This window comes from Macadamia integrifolia, unplaced genomic scaffold, assembly GCF_013358625.1.
Source record: "Macadamia integrifolia cultivar HAES 741 unplaced genomic scaffold, SCU_Mint_v3 scaffold891, whole genome shotgun sequence".
Classification (NCBI taxonomy): Eukaryota; Viridiplantae; Streptophyta; class Magnoliopsida; order Proteales; family Proteaceae; genus Macadamia; species Macadamia integrifolia.
Window position 1 is genome coordinate 221933 of NW_024870572.1, and position 19764 is coordinate 241696.

The 19764-nt window shown below is 39.0% G+C and overlaps 3 protein-coding genes across 3 annotated transcripts; 1 reads left to right on the forward strand and 2 right to left on the reverse strand.

Annotated features, from left to right (window-relative positions):
• The first annotated feature begins 897 nt into the window (after window positions 1-897).
• LOC122070338 (glutathione S-transferase F9-like) lies at window positions 898-2208 on the forward strand. The gene is made up of 3 exons (XM_042634472.1): window positions 898-1162; window positions 1246-1294; window positions 1602-2208. The coding sequence occupies exons 1-3, from the start codon at window positions 1016-1018 to the stop codon at window positions 2039-2041; spliced, it is 636 nt and encodes a 211-aa protein (XP_042490406.1). The 5' UTR covers window positions 898-1015; the 3' UTR covers window positions 2042-2208.
• Window positions 2209-7032: 4824 nt separating this feature from the next.
• LOC122070341 (anthocyanidin 3-O-glucosyltransferase 2-like) lies at window positions 7033-8757 on the reverse strand. Its single transcript, XM_042634476.1, has one exon. It carries the CDS (start codon window positions 8652-8654, stop codon window positions 7200-7202), a length of 1455 nt encoding a protein of 484 aa, XP_042490410.1. The 5' UTR covers window positions 8655-8757; the 3' UTR covers window positions 7033-7199.
• Window positions 8758-13060: 4303 nt separating this feature from the next.
• Window positions 13061-14857, reverse strand: LOC122070339 (anthocyanidin 3-O-glucosyltransferase 2-like). Its single transcript, XM_042634473.1, has one exon. It carries the CDS (start codon window positions 14660-14662, stop codon window positions 13217-13219), a length of 1446 nt encoding a protein of 481 aa, XP_042490407.1. The 5' UTR covers window positions 14663-14857; the 3' UTR covers window positions 13061-13216.
• Window positions 14858-19764: the final 4907 nt, after the last annotated feature.

Sequence of the window (19764 nt, forward strand, 5' to 3'; positions counted from 1 at the left end):
TGAAAGTAAAAATATATCATTTTCATATGGATGAGAGAGAGAGAGAGAGAGAGAGAGAGAGAGAGAGAGAGAGAGAGAGAGAGAGAGAGAGAGAGAGGAAAGCAGCCATGCTGGTGTAGACCGGGCAGCTAAACCTCTCGAAAAAAATAACAACACCCAACTAACAAAATTAAAATAGTAATCATTACAAATATTCAAGTCGTTATTAATTAAAAAAGAAAAAAAAAGCAAGAAGAAAAGAAATTGATTGGTTCAACCTTTCAGTCAAGATGACTCCACGAGAGTATCCTACACACAACTCTGGCAAATCCTGTGATCAAAACCGATCAAAACATCCAATCCACACAATAGTCCCATTCAATAAACGTCTAAGTCGTCATTAATTAAAAAAAAAAAAAAAAAAAGATCGATTGGTTCAACCTTCCGGTCAAGATGAGCCTTCCGGTCAAGATGACTCCACGAGAGTATCCTACACGCAAGTCTGGCAAATCCTGTGACCAAAACCCCAAAACGTCCAATCCATACAATAGTCCCATTTAATAAACGTCTAAGTCGTCATTAATTAAAAAAAAACAAAAAAAAAAGAGATCGATTGGCTCAACCTTCCGGTCAAGATGAGCCTTCCCGTCAAGATGACTCCACGAGAGTATCCTACATGCAAGTCTGGCAAATCCTGTGACCAAAACCGACCAAAACGTCCAATCCACACAATAGTCCCATTTAATAAACGTTTAAGACGTCATTAATTAAAAAAAAAAAAAATAGAAAAGAGATTGATTGGTTCAACGCTTCAACCTTTCAGTTAAGATGACTCCACGAGAGAATCCTACACACAAGTCTGGCAAATCCTGTGGCCAAAACCGACCAAAACATCCAATCCACACAATAGTCCCATTTAATAAACGTTTACCCTCGGACAAACGTTGTTCTCGCTTCCATCGAACAACATTCATTATAAGAACTCCATCCAGAGATCTAAAACTCATCAACTGAAGCCTCCATCCAAGAACACAAAATGGTTGTGAAGGTGATCGGTGCTCCCTATGCTTCTTGCACAAGAAGAGTCCTTACTTGCCTCATCGAGAAGGAGGTTGAGTTTGAAATCATCCCCATTGATATCCTCAAGGGAGAACAAAAGAGTCCTGAATACCTTAAATTGCAGGTTTAGTTACTCTCCTAATCTCTCTTCTTGCTTCATAATCATTGTTCGTGATTTTGAGTCTATTTATGTTTGATCCATTGCAGCCATTTGGAGTTGTACCTGTGATACAAGATGGAGACTACACTTTATATGGTATAGTGATGAAACTCATTATTCCATGATTTTTTTTTCCCTGTTAACAAAGGTGTTCTGTCTATTTGATGCGCGTCATCTCGATTAATTCTTGGAAAGACTAGCGCAGTAACCCACTGTCACGGTCTCTACTTAAATGGAAGATGCACGATGGAGAATCTTGGGACCGTGCACCTATAAACACAATCCCCTCTAACCATTTGGGTAACCCATTTGGGTAATCCATGGATGGGTTATTCCATGAAATTTAGACAAACCCATTTCTTGAAAAAATTTATGGCTCATGTTTGGTTAATTTGATTAACAGAGTCAAGAGCAATCTTGAGGTACTATGCAGAGAAGTACAAGTCACAAGGGACTGATCTGTTGGGGAAAACTGTGGAGGAGAGGGGTCTTGTAGAGCAATGGCTTGAGAGTGAAGGGCAGAACTACCATCCACCCATTTACAATCTAGTAGTTCAACTTCTGTTCAATCCTAAATTAGGTGTTCCTGTTGATGATAATGTTGTTAAGGAGAGTGAAGAGAAGCTTGGGAAAGTGTTGGATATTTATGAGGAGAGGCTCTCAAAGAGCAAGTACTTGGCTGGGGATTTCTTTAGCCTTGCTGATCTGTCAAGCCTCCCTTTCACACACTACTTGGTGAATAATATTGGGAAGGGATATATGATAAGGGAGAGGAAACATGTGAGTGCATGGTGGGATGATATTACTAGTAGGGCATCTTGGAAGAAGGTCCTCCAGCTCTAGAGCTGTGGGGTTGGGTTCGCCCTTGTTTCTAGGGCGCTTATAATAAAACTTATAATAAAACTGTTTTCTGTTTTTATTTTATGCTATCAGTTGTAAGTGGGAGAAGGGGTTTGGTGTTCTGTTAATGAGATTGCATGTCAAATCAATTATTGGTTGGATTATCTTTATCCTTAAGATCACAATTTATATTGGGTGAAAATAAGTGACAACCTTTAATCTAAATTCGGTAAACACCCATTCACATTAATGGGCATCTTCCTCTTTTTGCTTATGGGGACACAACCTGGATAAGTTACCGAGGGTTAAAAAATATGAAACCTGACATAGGAACAACCTCCATAGAGTTTAATTAAAATTTGCAGGTTAGTTCCACTGGTTTTCTGCTATGTTACCAACTAAAATGAATAAAAATTACCAAAATTTAAGTGTATTCATAATCAATTCACAAGAAACTAGGATGAGAACGGGGCATAGTCAAAAAATTAAGATTAAGTGCACAGTACATTCATGACCAATTCATAAGAGGAGTTTGAGAATTGGGCGCAATTAGAACCAAAACTGATTCAATGCCTTTCCATCAACAGCTACACACATGAACCAGTTCTGATGCAATGCCTTTCCATCAACATCTCCGAAAAATAGATAATTACAATGTCATTCCAGGCTCCCCTGGGGCTATTCATTTAAACACAGTACTAGGTCTCTCTCCTTCTATTTACTTGGGAGAAAATGCTTTCAAACCAACTAGCATACAACAATGCTGAAACTGACAACCTGCTTGATAAACAAGCCATTCATTTCAAATCCAGCAAGGAATACAAACTTCTTGTTCCAGACATACATATTAAAAAATGGAGCAGCTCTTCTGTGCCTTCTTCTTCTTTTTCTTTTGCTTGGGTGGCTGGAGCACCACTTTTATGGCCGCATCAAATACTGCCTTAACAGAATCTGCATTCACAATATAGTTTTCACTAACACATCAATACACTACAGCCAAACTCTTATATGATCACCACATCTTACAGAAGAAGTGTTAAAATAGAGCCTAAGTGTCAAATAAATTTCACCTTGAACTCACTTATTGTCACAAAGAGTTATTCAGAGTCTAAGACAACAGAGAAGAGGATAAACTGAAAAAAATATAAAACAATATTCAGAGTTGCTGTCATCCATCAAAACTTTCAAGCACTTGCATGTATCACAACCGAAAACTGAAGAAATCTAAGACAATAGAGAAGAGGATAAACTATCTCAGAAACAGAGGGAGAAATTGCAGTTCAGGCATCCCTCACCCAAGCAAATCGGCACCTCCCAATAACAGTAAAGGGGAAGAGAGAGAGAGAGAGAGAGAGAGAGAGAGAGAGAGAGAGAAGCAGGAGGAGGAAGATTGAAAAGTGTGCTGCTTCACTGGGGAGAGAGAGAGAGACAGAGAGATCATAACCATATTTTGCACTATCTTCTTCAAATCACCATTGAAGGTCTATGACTTTTGAAGAAGTGCAGAGTATATCTATGATCTCTCTCTCTCTCTCTCTCTCTCACACACACACACACACCCAAACACACTGATAAGAAAATCTCTTCACCACCTAAGTATCTATCTATCTATCTAGTCGAACTTAATTTAAGCATGAGATGCAGAGAAACTTTTAATCAAATATTCAGAAGGGATTGTTAGTTCTGCCACTGACATCGACAACTGGGGAATGGCGATAGAACTGAAATTCCAAGAAAATCATAAGAAAGAAGATATGTTAAGTTTGTCTCAAATTCTTGACCCGTTTTGAAAATTGACTCGAGCCTACATATTTTGGTGGCGATCCGAATGGAAAATTTTCTGAGATCTGTGATGGAAGCAGAGAGGTTGGGCCGATAGACCCAAGCCCGGAGCCCATCACTGATCTTGTATGGGGGTGCAGGGGCATAGCCCCCGCGGTATGGTTCAACCAGATCGACCGCAACCCGATGGGTCGACCCGCGATTTGGAGTATATATAATGTATTGTTGCTTGTTGAGAAAATCATTGTATTTTGGAGTTTTTTTAGCTAGGGTTTTAGGGCGAGTTTTTCCTCGCCGCTGTTAGGGTGTGATTTCTCTTCTGCATAGTAAATCATCTTCTTCTTCACCCGAGGACGTAGCACACCACCCTGGTGTGTGAACTCCGTTAAATCTCTGTGTCGTACGAATCTATTGTCTCTTTATTATTCGTGTTTCTTGGTGTTTGATCTTACAAGATACATTACAGCGTTGTTACATAGATACGCTGAGCTCCTGGAGGCCAATAGCAGTCGTTGTCCCAGAAGTTGTTGCAAGAAGAAGATGGGTCGCCCAGCTACGACCAGAGATGATTCCTGTAGACATCGAGAGAAGAAGCCCTAAGCGTTGCGAGCACTTTCCAAGTTAAACCTTCATTCCTCTCTTCCCAACTCTCCCACCTGCCACCAACGATGATCCCTGCAGAAGTCGAGAGAAAAGCCCTAAGCGCTGAGGCCACTCTCCAAATTAAATTTGACTGTGCTTGAAAGTGATGTTACTGGAGAGTACTTTTTTCAGAGTATGTATTTTAATTTCCCAACACAAATAGTACAGTATGACTCAAGTTTTACGAGTGTATTTTTGCAGATTCAAGTATCATTTCCTCTAAAGTTAGATGCAAATCTAACGGTTGGAATTCAATTAACTAAATCCTACAGTTATTATCGCGTTAGCATACCTTATTCTTAGGTAATGTGCTAGCATGCCTCTCTCTCTCTCTCTCTCTCTCTCTCTCTCTCTCTCTCTCTCTATATATATATATATATATATATTTTTTTTTTTTTTTTTTTTTTTTTTTTGCCCTAACAATGGATATCTAGGCCTTCGGCTTGATTAGTCTTGCAGATCTATACTGACCCCACAATCGCATGGATTGGATCATATCAAGGTTGAATGAGAACCATTCAACTTTCACTGAAAGCAGTGAAAAACACTAAATGCCTTGTGAGTGGCCCCAAGGAGATAAGAAGAATCAAACTCAGAACCAAATGTTTTCTGAGGCGAATGTCTCTTGCCAACTCGGCTACCCCCTTGGGGTTGTTACGGTGGATCATTTGTCAAAGCTTTTATTTTATATTCAATTAAATTTAAATGTCAATCGTAAAATATTATATTTAAGGTGAACGCGGTTTCAAAATACCTCTACACAACGAGAGAGGATCAGATTCACTATAGAAATGTACGAGAACGGTCTTGGTCCATGGATATAGAATCAATTTTCTCTCTCTTCATTTATTATATTCTAAATTTTATATCCACATATTAGAAGTGTACGAGAACATTCTCGTACGTGAAATGAACCTGATCCCTATACCTTTTAAAAATGCTTTTAATTGTTTGTCTCAAACAATGTTTGAACCCATGACCTCCCCAATATTGCTTCTAGTAAAGAATGGAAAATCTTTAATCCCACATGCCCACATCACATATGAGAAAGAGTAGACGGATTAGATCGGTGTCTCTGTTCCATGGATTAGATGGGGCATCACTGTGAATTAAGTCATTAATTTGTGAATCAGCTTGTGGCTCTAATCATTGCTCTTTACAAGCCATTTGCCTCCTTGGATTTTAGCCTCAAGCCCCAGTAAATAAATTAATCATCATATCAGGCTAGAGTTAAGAAAAAGTGACGATCAAGTTGGTTTTTCTCCCACTGAGATTAATATTAGTTCATTGGCAAGGGTGGTTGGCAATACTTTTGACTTGAACAATGCAAGCTGGGGACATGTTGAAGATGTTTTTTTGGGATTTGATTGGGATTCTTGTGAATTTAATATTGTTTCCTCAGAAAATGGAGAGTTAATTAATTAATAATGTTTCTTTAGATAATGGTTCTACAATTAAAAGTGATTTCTATATTGGTCCTTCGCAAGGGGTCCATATATATGGCCATCCTTCTAGTATTTCGGAAGTTGTTGCAACGCCAGGGTCTTTTGAAATTGGCCAAGCTCATAGGAGAAGCAGCAGACTTTGAAATTTGAATTCCGTCTCGTCTTTGGTGGTTGAGGGTGCCAATGATGATGAGTGTTGTGTCATGGTAAATGAATATGCTATTCCTGTCTCTCTTTCCGACGGCATTAATATCAGTTCAGACGACGTGAATCTGAGAGAATCAATAGTAAAAAAAAAGAAATTTAAGAAGAAAAGGAAGTAGTCTTGAGGCTACTTGGGTATGTAGCTGTTTGTTTTTCCTTTAGAGCTTCCTTTGTTGGGGAGATTGCTTTATTTTGAGTCATGGCTTCTTGCTTTTGGTGTGGGTTTCGTTCCCCATTTTGGTACCTTCTTTGGGGTTTGTATCCCCCCTCCCTCCCTTTTTTCTTTTTCTTTTTTTCTTGAGGTATATTGCGTCGTTAAAGATTTATCTTTTTCTCCTTCCTTCGGTATTGAATTATTTATCCACTCAACATAATAATAATAATAATAATAATAATAATAATAATAATAATAATAACCATTGCATTACAAAAGGTGTAGATCTGTGTCCACCTCATTTTCAAGCCATATGCGTCCTTAGGATTTTAGCCTAAAAAATCTTTTTCTATTTTAATTCTCAAATTTAGCATAGTAGCATAGAAGAAACTTGTAAATCTTTAAATTTTTTGCTTACAATGATTTTTTTTTTTTTTTTTTTTTTTTTTGGTGCTCTTGAAGAGATTTTAAAAGGTGCAAAGTCATGGGGTCAAATACTATTGAGCTCTTTCATATTCTCAGTAAGGTTTCACATTTTTTTCATTTTTTGATAGGCAAGTAAGAAAAGTAGAAAACAACCAGGAGGCAGTAGTTGTTTAAATTCAACCAAAATCAGTGTACACCCTTAAAATTCAGTAAAGAAAATTTAATATTAAAGATAATACTAGTAATAATAAAAAAAAATAGTATTGCTTTCTTTTACCATAGTAATGCTTCAAACGTATTATTTTTAACCAAAATAAAAAATATAAATAATGACAATAATATATTACCTTACCTCAGCATTTGTAATATTATAATATGTTATACTTCATCTATATAGCGGTGGCTATATATAACTGACATTTATTTATTTATTAAAAAAAAAAAAAACTAACTTCATGTCACCCCAAAATCATTCTGCTATCTCATTGGGGCCAATTCAATCCCCACTTCAGTCCTCATCCATTAGATCCTTAATAAAGGATCCAAGAAAATTAAATGAAGATCCACCGTCCATCAAAGCACTCTTGCTCTTCTCCATCATTTCCTTAACCTTCATCCTAACCCCACAATCAGAATCCATCAAACGCGACACCCCTCTCTCCACCTCCTCTGCCATCACCAAATCTTCTCCTCCCCTATAATCCAACCTCAACTCCACCACTAATCCTCCCAACTCCTTTACCATCTCAAACGCATTCAGATGCTGCTCAGCATACAAAGGCCAAGCTGCGATGGGCACACCGAACCACATGCCCTCCAGTATCGAGTTCCACCCACAATGTGACACAAACCCACCTATCGCTCGGTGGGCCAGCACAGCCGTCTGTGGAACCCATCCACACACCAACCCTCTCTCCCCCGTCCGATTTAAAAATCCTTCTGGTAGGACCTCTCCAATATTCACGTAATCGGTCGGCGGGTGAAGTTTATTTTTCTCCGGCGGCCGACGTAGGGCCCACAAAAAACGATGCCCGCTCCGCTCAAGCCCAATCGCAATCTCTTTCACCTGCGCTGCATTGAAGCTTCCTCTGCTTCCGAAGCACAGGAAAACCACAGAGGAAGGTGGCTGATCGTCTAGCCAACTCTTGATGTTTTCTTCCAACTGGTTCTGATTGTGACCCTGCCCATACAGATCAATTAACGGTCCAACAGGGTATACCGGCGGTGGCCGGATTCGACCACTGGAGAACGAGTTTAGCGGTGTGGGTTCGAGCTCGGCGAATGAGTTTATGATAACACCCTTCGCCTCTGTAAACCTTCGGCCGTGATAAAGGTAGCAGTCGTAGCCGTCGTCCTTTTTGCTCCACAAAGGCAACGGCAACACAAAGGGGGGAACTGGGTTAGTGAAACTCGGAATACTCAACTCTGTGACCGAGTCCTTAAAATCGGTGTTGATCTGGTTGTCGAGTTCAGGGAGGTGGAGTAAGAGACCGAGAAATCCGGCAGTAGAGGTGAAGAAAATGTAGGGAGGGACGTCGACTTCGTTGGCGATGTCGATCAAGGTGGAACAGAAAAGATCGATGACTAACCCTGCAAGTGGAGCTCGAGTTTGAGCCGACTCAGAGTCCGAGTTGGAAAAAAAGAGATTGGTGATTGTGTGCTTGACGAGTTGCTTGTGGGTTTCTACGAGAACAGATACGAGGCTGCCTCGGTTTCCGAGATTGTACGATGAAGGAGGCGGGTCGAGCTCCGGGAGGTGGATGAATTGGAGCCGGGGAACGGAATCCGCAAGGAAATCGGTGTAAGAGATGTATTCTGACGAAACAAAGAGTGGTTTGATGAGGAAGACGGTGATGGAGAAGCGATCGTCTCGATTGAGGAGGCGTTTGGCAAACTCCATCATTGGGACAAGGTGACCGATTCCCATCGCTGGGATGAACACCAACTCTGCTTTCTTCTTCATCCTTCCACCTTCCTTTTCCTGGCGTAAGGTCGCTTCTTCTTTACCTGAAAACAGGTTAGGTTCCTTCCCGATCGGGCCTAATTGGATAGCGAATGAGTTGTATAAAATATGATGATAAGCCCAACTGTGACGTTGACTATATAACACGTCGGGCACACTTAAATTAAAAGATTTATCAAATTCCAATATGAATAAACAAGCTTAATGAACAATTTAAAATACTCATAACATCTTTTCCACAACTCCCAATGGTTTTAGGTATCGGTATTGAATTGATTGTGTCGGTCAATATGGGTTGAAACTGATATCGATACTTATGGATCAGTATTTCTCAAGAGTAAAATTACAATATAAATTTTTTTTTTTTTTTGAAAAGTAAACAAAATTGATCAATTTAATCTACTACGGTACTCCGCCTCAGGAAGTGAGGTCCATGATCAAATATTCACCGTTGCACTTAATTTCTTAAAGTCATCGCACGAGAGTTTCTATCTTGAACTGACCCGGTCCTATGTAAATGGTATCACAGTGACCCCAAGAACTAGTCGGATCAAAGATCCGAACACCTTGGGTATCGAAGAAAAAAAAAAAAAGATTTGATGCGTATTAATATTGATATCGAAAACTAAACCTATGCTGCTCCCTCTTCCCCTCACTGCAACCCACCTTACTCTACCACCACCTACCCCCTCTCTCCCCTGTCCCCTCTCCCCTGTAATCCACCTTTGCCAAATTGAGAGATCAAGTAAGAGAATGGTAGCCAAAACCCTTCACTGATCCAGAATTCTTATCAAGATTATTGATTCCTTTAAAGCAATCATGTTGAAGCCAAGAATATTACTTCATTCATGGCTCTTTAATGTACACTAGAGACCGTATTCTTAATTGTGTCCTACATCCTCTCCCACTAAATGGGGAATATGTGATATAATGATGTGACATTGCACTCTTGTCCTCCTGATTCAGCTCTCTACAATCTGAATTTTCAAAAGAAAAAAAAAAAAAAAAGGGTTGAATATCATAGTTAATTTCATTCAAAGCATTAGGAAAGAAATAGAATCCTAATTAAAACCCAACTGAGATTTGTGATGGTTCAACAAACTACTACAAAAAATCAATAATTTTGCTGGGTTAGTTAAAATTTTGGAATCTAAATACGAAAAATCAGGGTATAGGTGCTCCAAACTGCATTATAGTTAAAATAATATTTTAGTAGAAATGAAGCTTTTATAGATAATATTTCAAGGTTATTTATTTTCTTTTTCATAGCTCATAAAATTGTTGTGTTGTACGTGTGGATTCGTTGTAATTTATTTTTTGAGAATGTGTGGGTTGCAAGATGGGTCTACATACCTAAAAATACCTATGATAAGAGGCTTAATGTGCACACGACTGTGTGTAACTGTAGTGTCAATAATAATTATCTTGTCAATATATATACATATTGTCTCATCAATGTATATAGTTAGAAAAATAAAAATATTTCATATACTGATTCAACCCCTCCCCCTCTCAATGTTAACTGGGACTCAACATCAATTTCAAGCTATTTGCCTCAGGATTTTAGTCTCAAAATCTTTGTTCTACTTCTCTTCTCAATTGGATTCAAGATTTTTTGCTTACAATGAATTTCTTCTTTGTTAAGAAGAAAGTTCAAGTTTTGTTGTACTGCTCTTTCCATGTTAGCAAGGTTAGAGTGTCAAGCCATGATGTTCGATTCTCTATCTATGCATTTGTAATTTAAGTGGAGATCATGGCGGTGGATTGTTGTGCTAGTCTTTCCGAGGATTAGTCGAGGTACGTGTACGCTGGCCTGGACACCTTGATTAACAAACAAAAAACAAAAAAAAAAAAATGCCAAGCCATGGATTGAATATTGTCGAGTACTTCATTTTTTGATGAAATGTTCCTATAATGACAAAATATAAGCACGATCAACACTTCAGTTTTTCGAGTACTTGACTCAATTTAGTCAAAATCAGTTAGATTCGACCTCCATCCTATAAATTTAGTAAAGAAATTTATTATTAATAGAAATAGTATCATAATACTAGAAGAAATTTAATATTGCCAATAATAGTAGTTATGTTTCAAAAGTATTATTTTTAGTCAAAATAAAAATTATATATAATGGCAATTTACCTCAGCATTTGTAACATTTTATAGTGGTATTTTATAATTGCTGCAATATAAGCTATTTGGAGACGGAATTTTAAAAGCCACTAAAAATTTAAAATGAATTAGTTGGCGAGAGCATGAATTATTTGGTAGGTTCTTCAAGTTGTTGAACGAGAATTGGTTTTTTGGGCATTCAACAATGGTGATGTACTTATGTTATTTTGATTAATATATATTTAGTGGTGACAATTTACCATTGCTACTAAATATTGATATTTAGCAATGGTAAAATATTAAATTTATTTTTAGTTGCGTTATATACTATCATTGTAAATTGTTGATGTTTGGAAGCTGTAATAGATTATCGTCGCAATATATTGACATATAACATTGATAAGATATTACCCTTTAATAGATGAAACCTTGCATATTATACATGATATGCTAAGGGTGGTCTCTGATGTAGTTGGTCGCCTATGGATTTCTCTAATGAATGATCTTTCTTCTACAAGAAAAAAAAAATGATATATAAAACCATAATATATCTTCACCAATAAATAAATAAAACCGTAATGTAACTTACATTGTTTATTTTTATTTTTATTTTTTATTTTTTATTTTTGGAGATTTTGTATGTACCACCCATAATATGAAACGTAATTAGGTGTAGCCCCAACTTTGAAAAAAAAATATCTATCGTATCCTTAATCAATATTTTTATTTTTTAAATCAAGGTGTCCAGGCCAGCTTATCCACACCTCGACTAATCTTGGGGAAGACTAGTGCAACAACCCACTGCCATGCTCTTCACTTAAATCTCTAACCAATAATGATGTTAACTTAAAATTGAAAAATATGATTGTAACCATGTTATGTAAGGTGAGAGAAAAAGAGAAACCCAATCATCGTCTTCAACCATCGGCCCTTGAACCAGCATCAATGAAACCCAATCTTCTTCAGCCTCAAGCCTGTGACTATTTTTAGGTCCATAGACTTAAGAAAGGCTTGCAAATTTGAGCTTTCCCCATATGTACAGGGAACCGCCGCCATAGCAATGGCTAGTGTTAATGGATAGCTTCTAAGGTCATCCATTGTGAATACAATATCTATGGTAAAAAAATAGATGGTTTTACCATCCACCTCAAAAGGCAATGGTGGTGATGGTAGTAGTGAAAAGTGGAAGTTTCAAAAAATCAGCATACATACACAAGGATTGTTTATTCATCCTTAGGGTTTTAATTTAGGGAAAATTACCTAGATCCACTAGATGAGATAATTTATTACAAAATAAGAAGATCTTAAGTTTAATTTGCATTCACTAGTTTCAAGTTTAAACGTATTTACTTAATCCCCAAAGTTAGTTATTGTTCATGGGCCCAAGAAAAAATAAAAGCAAACTCCCCTAAAATAATCCCAACCTTGCTTCTTGTGCACAACTGCTGAAGTGGAATCACATTAGTATTGAATTTTGAAAACCAACGTGATCCACCTAGCATCTTTGAAACTAAATAACAGTTTAGAAAAGAAGCAGAATGACAAGAGATATTCCCTCCCTTCCAAGATCCATCTGAGACTAGAGTCTTTCCTCATATTTTCATAGATGTTGAGCAATTGTTGATCGATACATGTACATTCCAATGCAAAAGCATTGATGATAATCATTTCTATACATGGTTTTAGATGTCACTTTTCAACTATGGTGTCATGGGATCGGTTTCATGTGCCTCTTTTCAACTTTGATTTTGTCTTTTGTGTTACTCTGACTTGGCATTGTGAATCCATTTGAGATGTTTGTTTTGTTAAGATATAACTGTCCAATAATTTAGAAACCGATTAGTTATTGATTTATTGTACACATAGGTGATTGGAAGAGATGAAAGACGGCAAACTTGACTTGCAACAATCAATCTACGTAGGTGCCTCTTCAACATCATTGATTTTCAAGACACAATACTAATGTGATTCCACCTCAACAGTTATGCACAGTAAGATTTGGGTTATTTTAGGGAGTATACTTTTATTTTTTCTTAGCCCTCATGAACCATAACTAATTTTAGGGATTAAGTAAATATTTTTAAACTTGAAGTTGAAATTAGCGAGATAGAAAATAAATTTTGGACCTTTTTATCTTGTAATGAATTTTCTTATCTAGTGGACCTAGGTAATTTTCCCTTTAGCTGGGAAAATTATGAGATATATTGTTTGGATTTTGAATTCTATTCTTGAATCAATATTAAATTTGGGGGAAAAAAGTAATATTTTTCAAAATACATAAGAAAAAAATGATATTAAAACAAAGTACAGAGAATGACAATGTAATTTCTTCTCAAAATAACAGTAGTAGATGTTAACCCTTATTTATCTTAATAGAAAATTAAAATGGGGAAAAAAAAAATCTTCCCTCTACATGTCAAAACCCGTTCTGCAATCCCTCTAGGCCCATTTCAGCTCTCATCCATTAGGTCCTTGATCAAGCAACCGAGAGAAGTAAATGAAGATCCATCCTCCATCAAAGCTCTCCTACTCTTCTCCATTATCTCCTTCACCCTCATCCTCACCACACAATCAGAATCCATCAAACGCGACACTCCTCTCTCCACCTCTTCTGCCGTCACCAAATCATCTTCACCTCCCCTATAATCCAATCTCAATTCCACCACTAGCCCTCCCAATTCCTTTAACATCTCAAACGCATTCAGATGCTGCTCTGCATACAAAGGCCAAGCTGCGATAGGCACACCGAACCACAAGCTTTCCAATATCGAGTTCCACCCACAATGAGACACGAACCCACCTATCGCTCCGTGTGCCAGCACCGCCGTCTGTGGAACCCACCCGCACACCAACCCTCTATCCTCCGTCCGATCTACGAATCCCTCCGGTAAGACCTCTCCGGAGTTCTCATAATCGGTAGGTAAGCCAAGCTTATTCTTCTCCGGTGGCCGACGTAGGGACCACAAGAAACGGTGACCGCTCCGCTCAAGCCCAAGAGCGATCTCCTTCACCTGCGCGGCATTGAAACTTCCTCTGCTGCCGAAGCACAGGAAAACCACCGATGACGGGGGCTGATCGTCTAACCACCCCTTGATACTTTCTTCCAACTGGGTCTGATTGTGAACCTGACCGTGCAGATCAATTAACGGTCCAACAGGGTACACCGGCGGGGACCGGATTCGACCGCCGGAGAAAGATTTAATCGCGGTGGGTTCGAGTTCGGCGAATGAATTTAAGATAACACCCTTTGCCTCTGTAAACCTTCGGCCGTGATAGACGTACCAGCCGTAGCCGTCGTCCTTTTTGCTCCACATTGGCAACGGCAACAGAAAGGGGGAAACTGGGTTAGTGAAACTCGGAATACTCAGCTCTGTGACTGAGTCCTTAAAATGGGTCTTGATCTGGTTGTCGAGCTCAGGGAGGTGGAGCATGACACCGAGCAGACCCGCAGTGGAGGTGAAGAAGATGTAAGAAGGGACGCCAAGTTCTTTGGCGACGTCGATTAAGGAAGAGCAGAAAAGATCGATGACTAACCCTGCAATTGGAGCCCGAGTTGGAGTCGATTCAGAGTCCGTGTCGGAGGAAAAGAGATTGGTGATTGTCTGTTTGACGAGTCGTTTGTGGGTTTCTACGAGAACGGACACGACGCTCTCTCGGGTTCGGAGATTGGACGAAGAAGGAGGTGGTTCGAGTTCGGGGAGGTAGACGAATCGGATCTGTGGAAGGGAATCGGTGTAAGAGGTGAAATCTGATGAAACAAAGAGTGTTTTGATGAGGAAGACGGTGATGGAGAAACGATTCTCTCGATCGAGGAGGCGTTTGGCAAACTCCATCATTGGGACAAGATGACCGATTCCCATAGCTGGGATGAACACCAAATCTGCTTTCTTCTTCATCCTTAATTTACCTTTTTTTTTTTCCTGCTGTTTTGGGGTTTTATTCGACTAATTTATAGTGAATGATCGTGAAGGGGGAGAACCTGGAAAGCTTGTCGGATGTGATTGGTCTCTCTTCGGCGCTGGGAGGATCAAGATCAAATTCTGTATTACACGATGGGCGCACCTAAATTAAATGATGATTATCCAATTTACTGGAAAGGCGAGCCCATATGTTTTTCAGAAGGATAGACAAGTACACAGTTTTCAAAAAAAAAAAAAAAAAAGTGGAGTACACAGATATACAAAATAAATGGAATCCATGGAGTTACCAAAAATTCAAAATATTCTAATTGTTAGGACATTCATCCTCTGCCGCGGGTGCAGCCGTGCGGCGAGGATCTGACGGCCGAGATGACATTGACACATGCCCCAATGCTGTGTTGGCTGTTGGATTCTCACTGCATGGCCACACCCACGGCAGATGATTATTTTCGTAATTGTCATCATGCAAGATCATGGATTCAACTCCTCTTAGGCGTAACATGGTGTCAGGCACAGATTCAATGGTCATAAATGCCTTGACATGAAATTCAAGGTGATCGCACGTAGCTTAAGACGTTTTGCGCCGAACACCATATTTCGCTATGAAAAATCTAAATCCTGCGTCATGCCATTATGGAACATTGCCCAAGTGCAAATTAGTGTCGACATAGCATTTTATTTCTTATCAATCACAATTTAGAGGGTGATAATCTGTGTGTTGAATCTGTTTCTGTGGGGAATGATAAAGTTAAAGCCAAAACCTAAAGTTAAAGCCAAAACCAAACTAGTAAGGAAGTATTCGTTTGGATTTAATTTAAAGGTAATTTACAGTACCACCCCCTATAGAACGCTAATATTATAAGAACACCTCATCTGTCTCATCAAATTAGACTCAGATCTTTTACTGTCAGTCACTTAAATGAAGAATTAAAATGACCGTTATACCCTCTATATCCAAAACTCATGTTTTAACCTAAGATTTCGCTGTGGCCGGAATCACAGAAGAAGAGCTCGAGACCGTCAATTTGAAGAGACAATCACTGAGCAAGCAACCGATAAGCTTTTCTCTCTCTCTCTCTCTCTCTCCTCCGTTTTGTGTTTTCGTTTGTTTTGTATCAGATGGAAGAGGCCTTCTTGAGCGCTGTAATGAAAATCTGGAATGAGTGGGAAATGCTAGTCTTAGTTATTGTGAGCCTCAAAACCCCAAATCCTCCTCTCGCTCTTTTCAACCCACCGAAAAAGAAGTGTCTACTTTTGTGAACATCGTCCTCTGGCTAGCCTATCTCTCGGCCGATTACGTCGCAATCCTCGCACTTGGAATCCTCTCCAGAGGAGAAGGTGATGCGTCGAAGAACAAAGCCAATCTGTATTTACTGGGTGGCTTCGTTACTCTTTTATTTGGATGAGAAAAATGATTTTTCACGAACGAACATTTATTACACATATGCTCTGCTAGTCGTGGCCTTATTTCTTGAGCTAGTGGGAGTATCTTGATTCATCCTTTCAGATTGGACCATCGTCAAACTAAATTCTTGAAGCTTTGGGGCTTGGAAATGCTTACTGGAAAAGATCATGCGGCTTTACCCTCTCGAGAAACCTAGGTGGTCCAATTCCATGGGCCAATACAATCTTTTGAGTTTCTGGATCAAAGATCGAAGGTGGTTCTCGTTGATTTTCAAGTTCATGTTCAATTTGTTCGGTGTCAATGCAAGCATATCTGGAACAATCGGCACATAAAGAAAATCTGTCACGAATGAACTGAAACAACTCATCTTTGAAGAATTGAAGGAGAAGTCCATCATAGCAGAGAGACAAGAGAGAGAGAGAGAGAGAGGGGTCCTGTTGGTCACCGCGAGGTACTGCGGGTCGTTGTCCATCGCCGATGCCGTCGACGGCTATCAGAACGATAGCCGGTGGTCCAAATCTATAGATTTGGGTGAAATAAATAGTGACTTATAACAAATATTTAATAAGGACATCAACATATAAGTTACATTCCTTAACTGTGACGGATGGTAGGGGTCTAAATCTAATTTGGTGATATAAAGTGGGTGTTCTTAAAATTGTGGCATTCTTCATGGGGTGGCACGGTAAATTACCCTTTAATTTATTATACAAATTTATAACAGTTCCTAGTATTTAGGATAGGTCTATATCGGTATTTGTATCAAAGGTGTCAATCCAAGAACTATCGGTATTTGTATCAAAGGTGTCAATCCAAGAACTATCCTGTTTAGATAACGGGGTCAGATCTAAGTCGTTTTTTTCTAGTAGGACGAGATATTATTGGTTCTAGGACCACTAAAAAGGAGAGAAGAACTTTAATAGTCCCGAACGAGATGGTTCTGTTATTAGTTTTCTAGATTTTTTATTATCATTAGATTTAAAGTGTTCTTACTTTAGAAAGCAAATTAAAATACAAAATCATGATGAATTTATTTTATTTCTTCAAAATCTCTAAGACCAAATGTAAGATTATCAAAAAAATAACATCTAAAAATTAATGATAACCTAATAAACAGTCACTAATGTAGTTTTAGAGTTATCACTAACAAATTTATAGTGACAGAAATAAAAGTCCACAACTGACACTTCCATAAGAGAAAGTATCACCCTTTTTTTTTTGTTAACCAAGGTGTCCGGGCTAGCTTATGCCCATTTCGACTAATCCTCGAGGAGATTAGCATAGCAACTCACCTCCATGATCTCCACTTAAATCGCAGATGCACAGATGAGGAATCGAACCTGAGACCGTGCGCCTAATCCACACAATCCCCAGTTCGTCCTAACCATTTGGGCAACCCACACCCAAATGCATCAAACTATAGCAATAAAACTTGAACGCCAGAACATGAAATATAACCTTTGAAACGGTACTGACAGTCTCAATTCCATTCAATAACTAACTGATATTTTGGTACTAATACCATTGGGAGTCCCACCCCACTTATTATCCGATACCAAAATCAGGTCTTTATCAATGGGATTGTTCAGTACCATGTTTCAATAGGATGATTCTAGGACGGTTCTTGGTTCTCGTCTTAAATTGACACTCCCACAAATTTATATAAGGTTATGCAAATATATATATATATATTATGAATTTTGAGTTGATTTCGATTTCATAACGATTTGGTTTCAATTTTGATTCGACTTTCGAATCGATTTTGATTCATTTTTGGATTCGTTCAGTTTTTGAGTGATTCGGTCTCAATGTCTTCATACCCCAAACCAAAACTCATGAGACTTTGGTTTTGCACTGCCCAAGTTATTTCGGTTCAGGATAGGCTTTGACCCCCCCAAAACCACAAGGTGTGTTGGAGTGTCACGCTTGTGCGGGGCCAAATAGCTTAATCGTGATCTTCTCTACCTTAACAAAATTTGAAAAGGAATTGCCTAGATCTTACGGTTAGCAAAAATATTTTCAAAACTTGCAGATATAAATTAGAGAGGGGGATAGGTATGTTAGCGGGTTACTTGGGAATTTTATATGCTAGTGGGATTTTAACCGTAGGATTTAATCATCTTAAATAAAATTGTTACATTGAAAAAAGAGGTCCAAACCTTCAATCCACCGTTGCTATACCTTATCTCTCTTCTAATTTTATTTATGCCCTTGATCTAACATTCAAGCCTCGTTGGAATGCTGCCACCCCAGAAGCAGTGTTCATTGGGTTTGGGTTGGGTGTCTGTCTCCCAAGAGCAGAAACAACCAAGTCATCTATCGTCTATGCCGATTCTTCATCTTCTCTTCCTATTGAAGAAGAAAGAGAGACTGCAGATTATCAAATCTAGGTATATGGAAACAACCCATGAAAAATCAATATAATCACTATAAAGATACAGAGAGAGCTAAGAGACAGACACCCAACCCAACCCCTCTTATTAGACTGTCTCGGGCTTAAAATAAAATCCATTACATCTCTGACCTATATGAGAATACAAGAAAACATAGTATTACTAAATTCATGAGGTGGTCCCTTTCCTTGAAACAACGAAAGGGTCGATAGGAAGGGTGACATCGGGGGGCATGTTTGGCGGCAGAGGCAGAATATCAGGCAGCTTCGGTGGTATGACATTCGACAGTGGCAGTGGAATGGTAATCGGCGGTGGCGGTAATGGTATGTCGGGACCAGGCGGCGAAGGAGTTGGTGGGCCTAGGAAATCTAGCCTACTTGGAGGTTTAAGTGAGGGCTTTTTCGGGATAGGATCAGGTACTATTCCCGACCCCACTGGTGGTTCCAACTCCGAAGGTGTACTATTAGGTCCCGGCACCTCAGGTGGAAAAGAAGGTGCAGAATCCGGCATTGATGGGATTTGATGCTTTAAGCATCCGAAAGGCAACAATAAATTAGCCGCAAACAGAGGCTACTGGAGATAGAGGAGATGACTAGGCCAAAGAGAGAGAGAGAGAGAGGGGCAGTGGGGATCGGAAAATTTTTCAGAACGGAGGCAGAGCCAGAGACCGTGAGGAAAGGATAAGTAAAAAAAGAAGAGGAAGGAAGATCATGGAGTGGCAGTATTGGGCAGGTTTTGTAAAACAACAGTTACAAATGGATGAGATTTTTTGTTTCATCTAACTGCTAATAGATGATACCATGCCTCATTCCTATACCCAACATTTTGCAAAAAGATTGTTGCTAAATTGCACCTCCTCAACAAGGAACCAGATCCTCTCTCTCTCTCTCTCTCTCTCTCTCTCTCTCAAGTGTGTCTAGGGGTGTCAATTCTTAAATCGAACCAGTAAAATCGGTCACACTGAACCGAAGCCTTATTGGGTCGGTTTGGTTTAGAGTATTGCAACCCCAAAACCAAACCGAACAGCAACGAAAACCGGATGAACCAGAAATCAAACCGAAATCGGCTCAAAACCCGGACCAAAACTGAAATCAAACCGGTAAGAAATCAAAACACTCCAAAATTCATAAAAAAATTCAAAATTTGCATAGTTTTGTAAACATTTGTATAGAAAGTCGAATCCAAACTGGACCAAAAACCAAAACCAACTCGGTTACAAATCGATTTAAGAAACCGAAGACAAACCGAAATCAAACCGCACCGAAACCGAAACCAAACCG

Bases quoted from the DNA above. Each gene is read 5' to 3' on its own strand.
- LOC122070338 (XM_042634472.1), top strand. From the start codon at position 1,016: ATGGTTGTGAAGGTGATCGGTGCTCCCTATGCTTCTTGCACAAGAAGA. The intron at 1,163-1,245 runs GTTTAGTTACTC...GATCCATTGCAG, and splicing joins CTGAATACCTTAAATTGCAG to CCATTTGGAGTTGTACCTGT. The intron at 1,295-1,601 runs GTATAGTGATGA...TTTGATTAACAG, and splicing joins TGGAGACTACACTTTATATG to AGTCAAGAGCAATCTTGAGG.
- LOC122070341 (XM_042634476.1), bottom strand. From the start codon at position 8,654: ATGAAGAAGAAAGCAGAGTTGGTGTTCATCCCAGCGATGGGAATCGGT.
- LOC122070339 (XM_042634473.1), bottom strand. From the start codon at position 14,662: ATGAAGAAGAAAGCAGATTTGGTGTTCATCCCAGCTATGGGAATCGGT.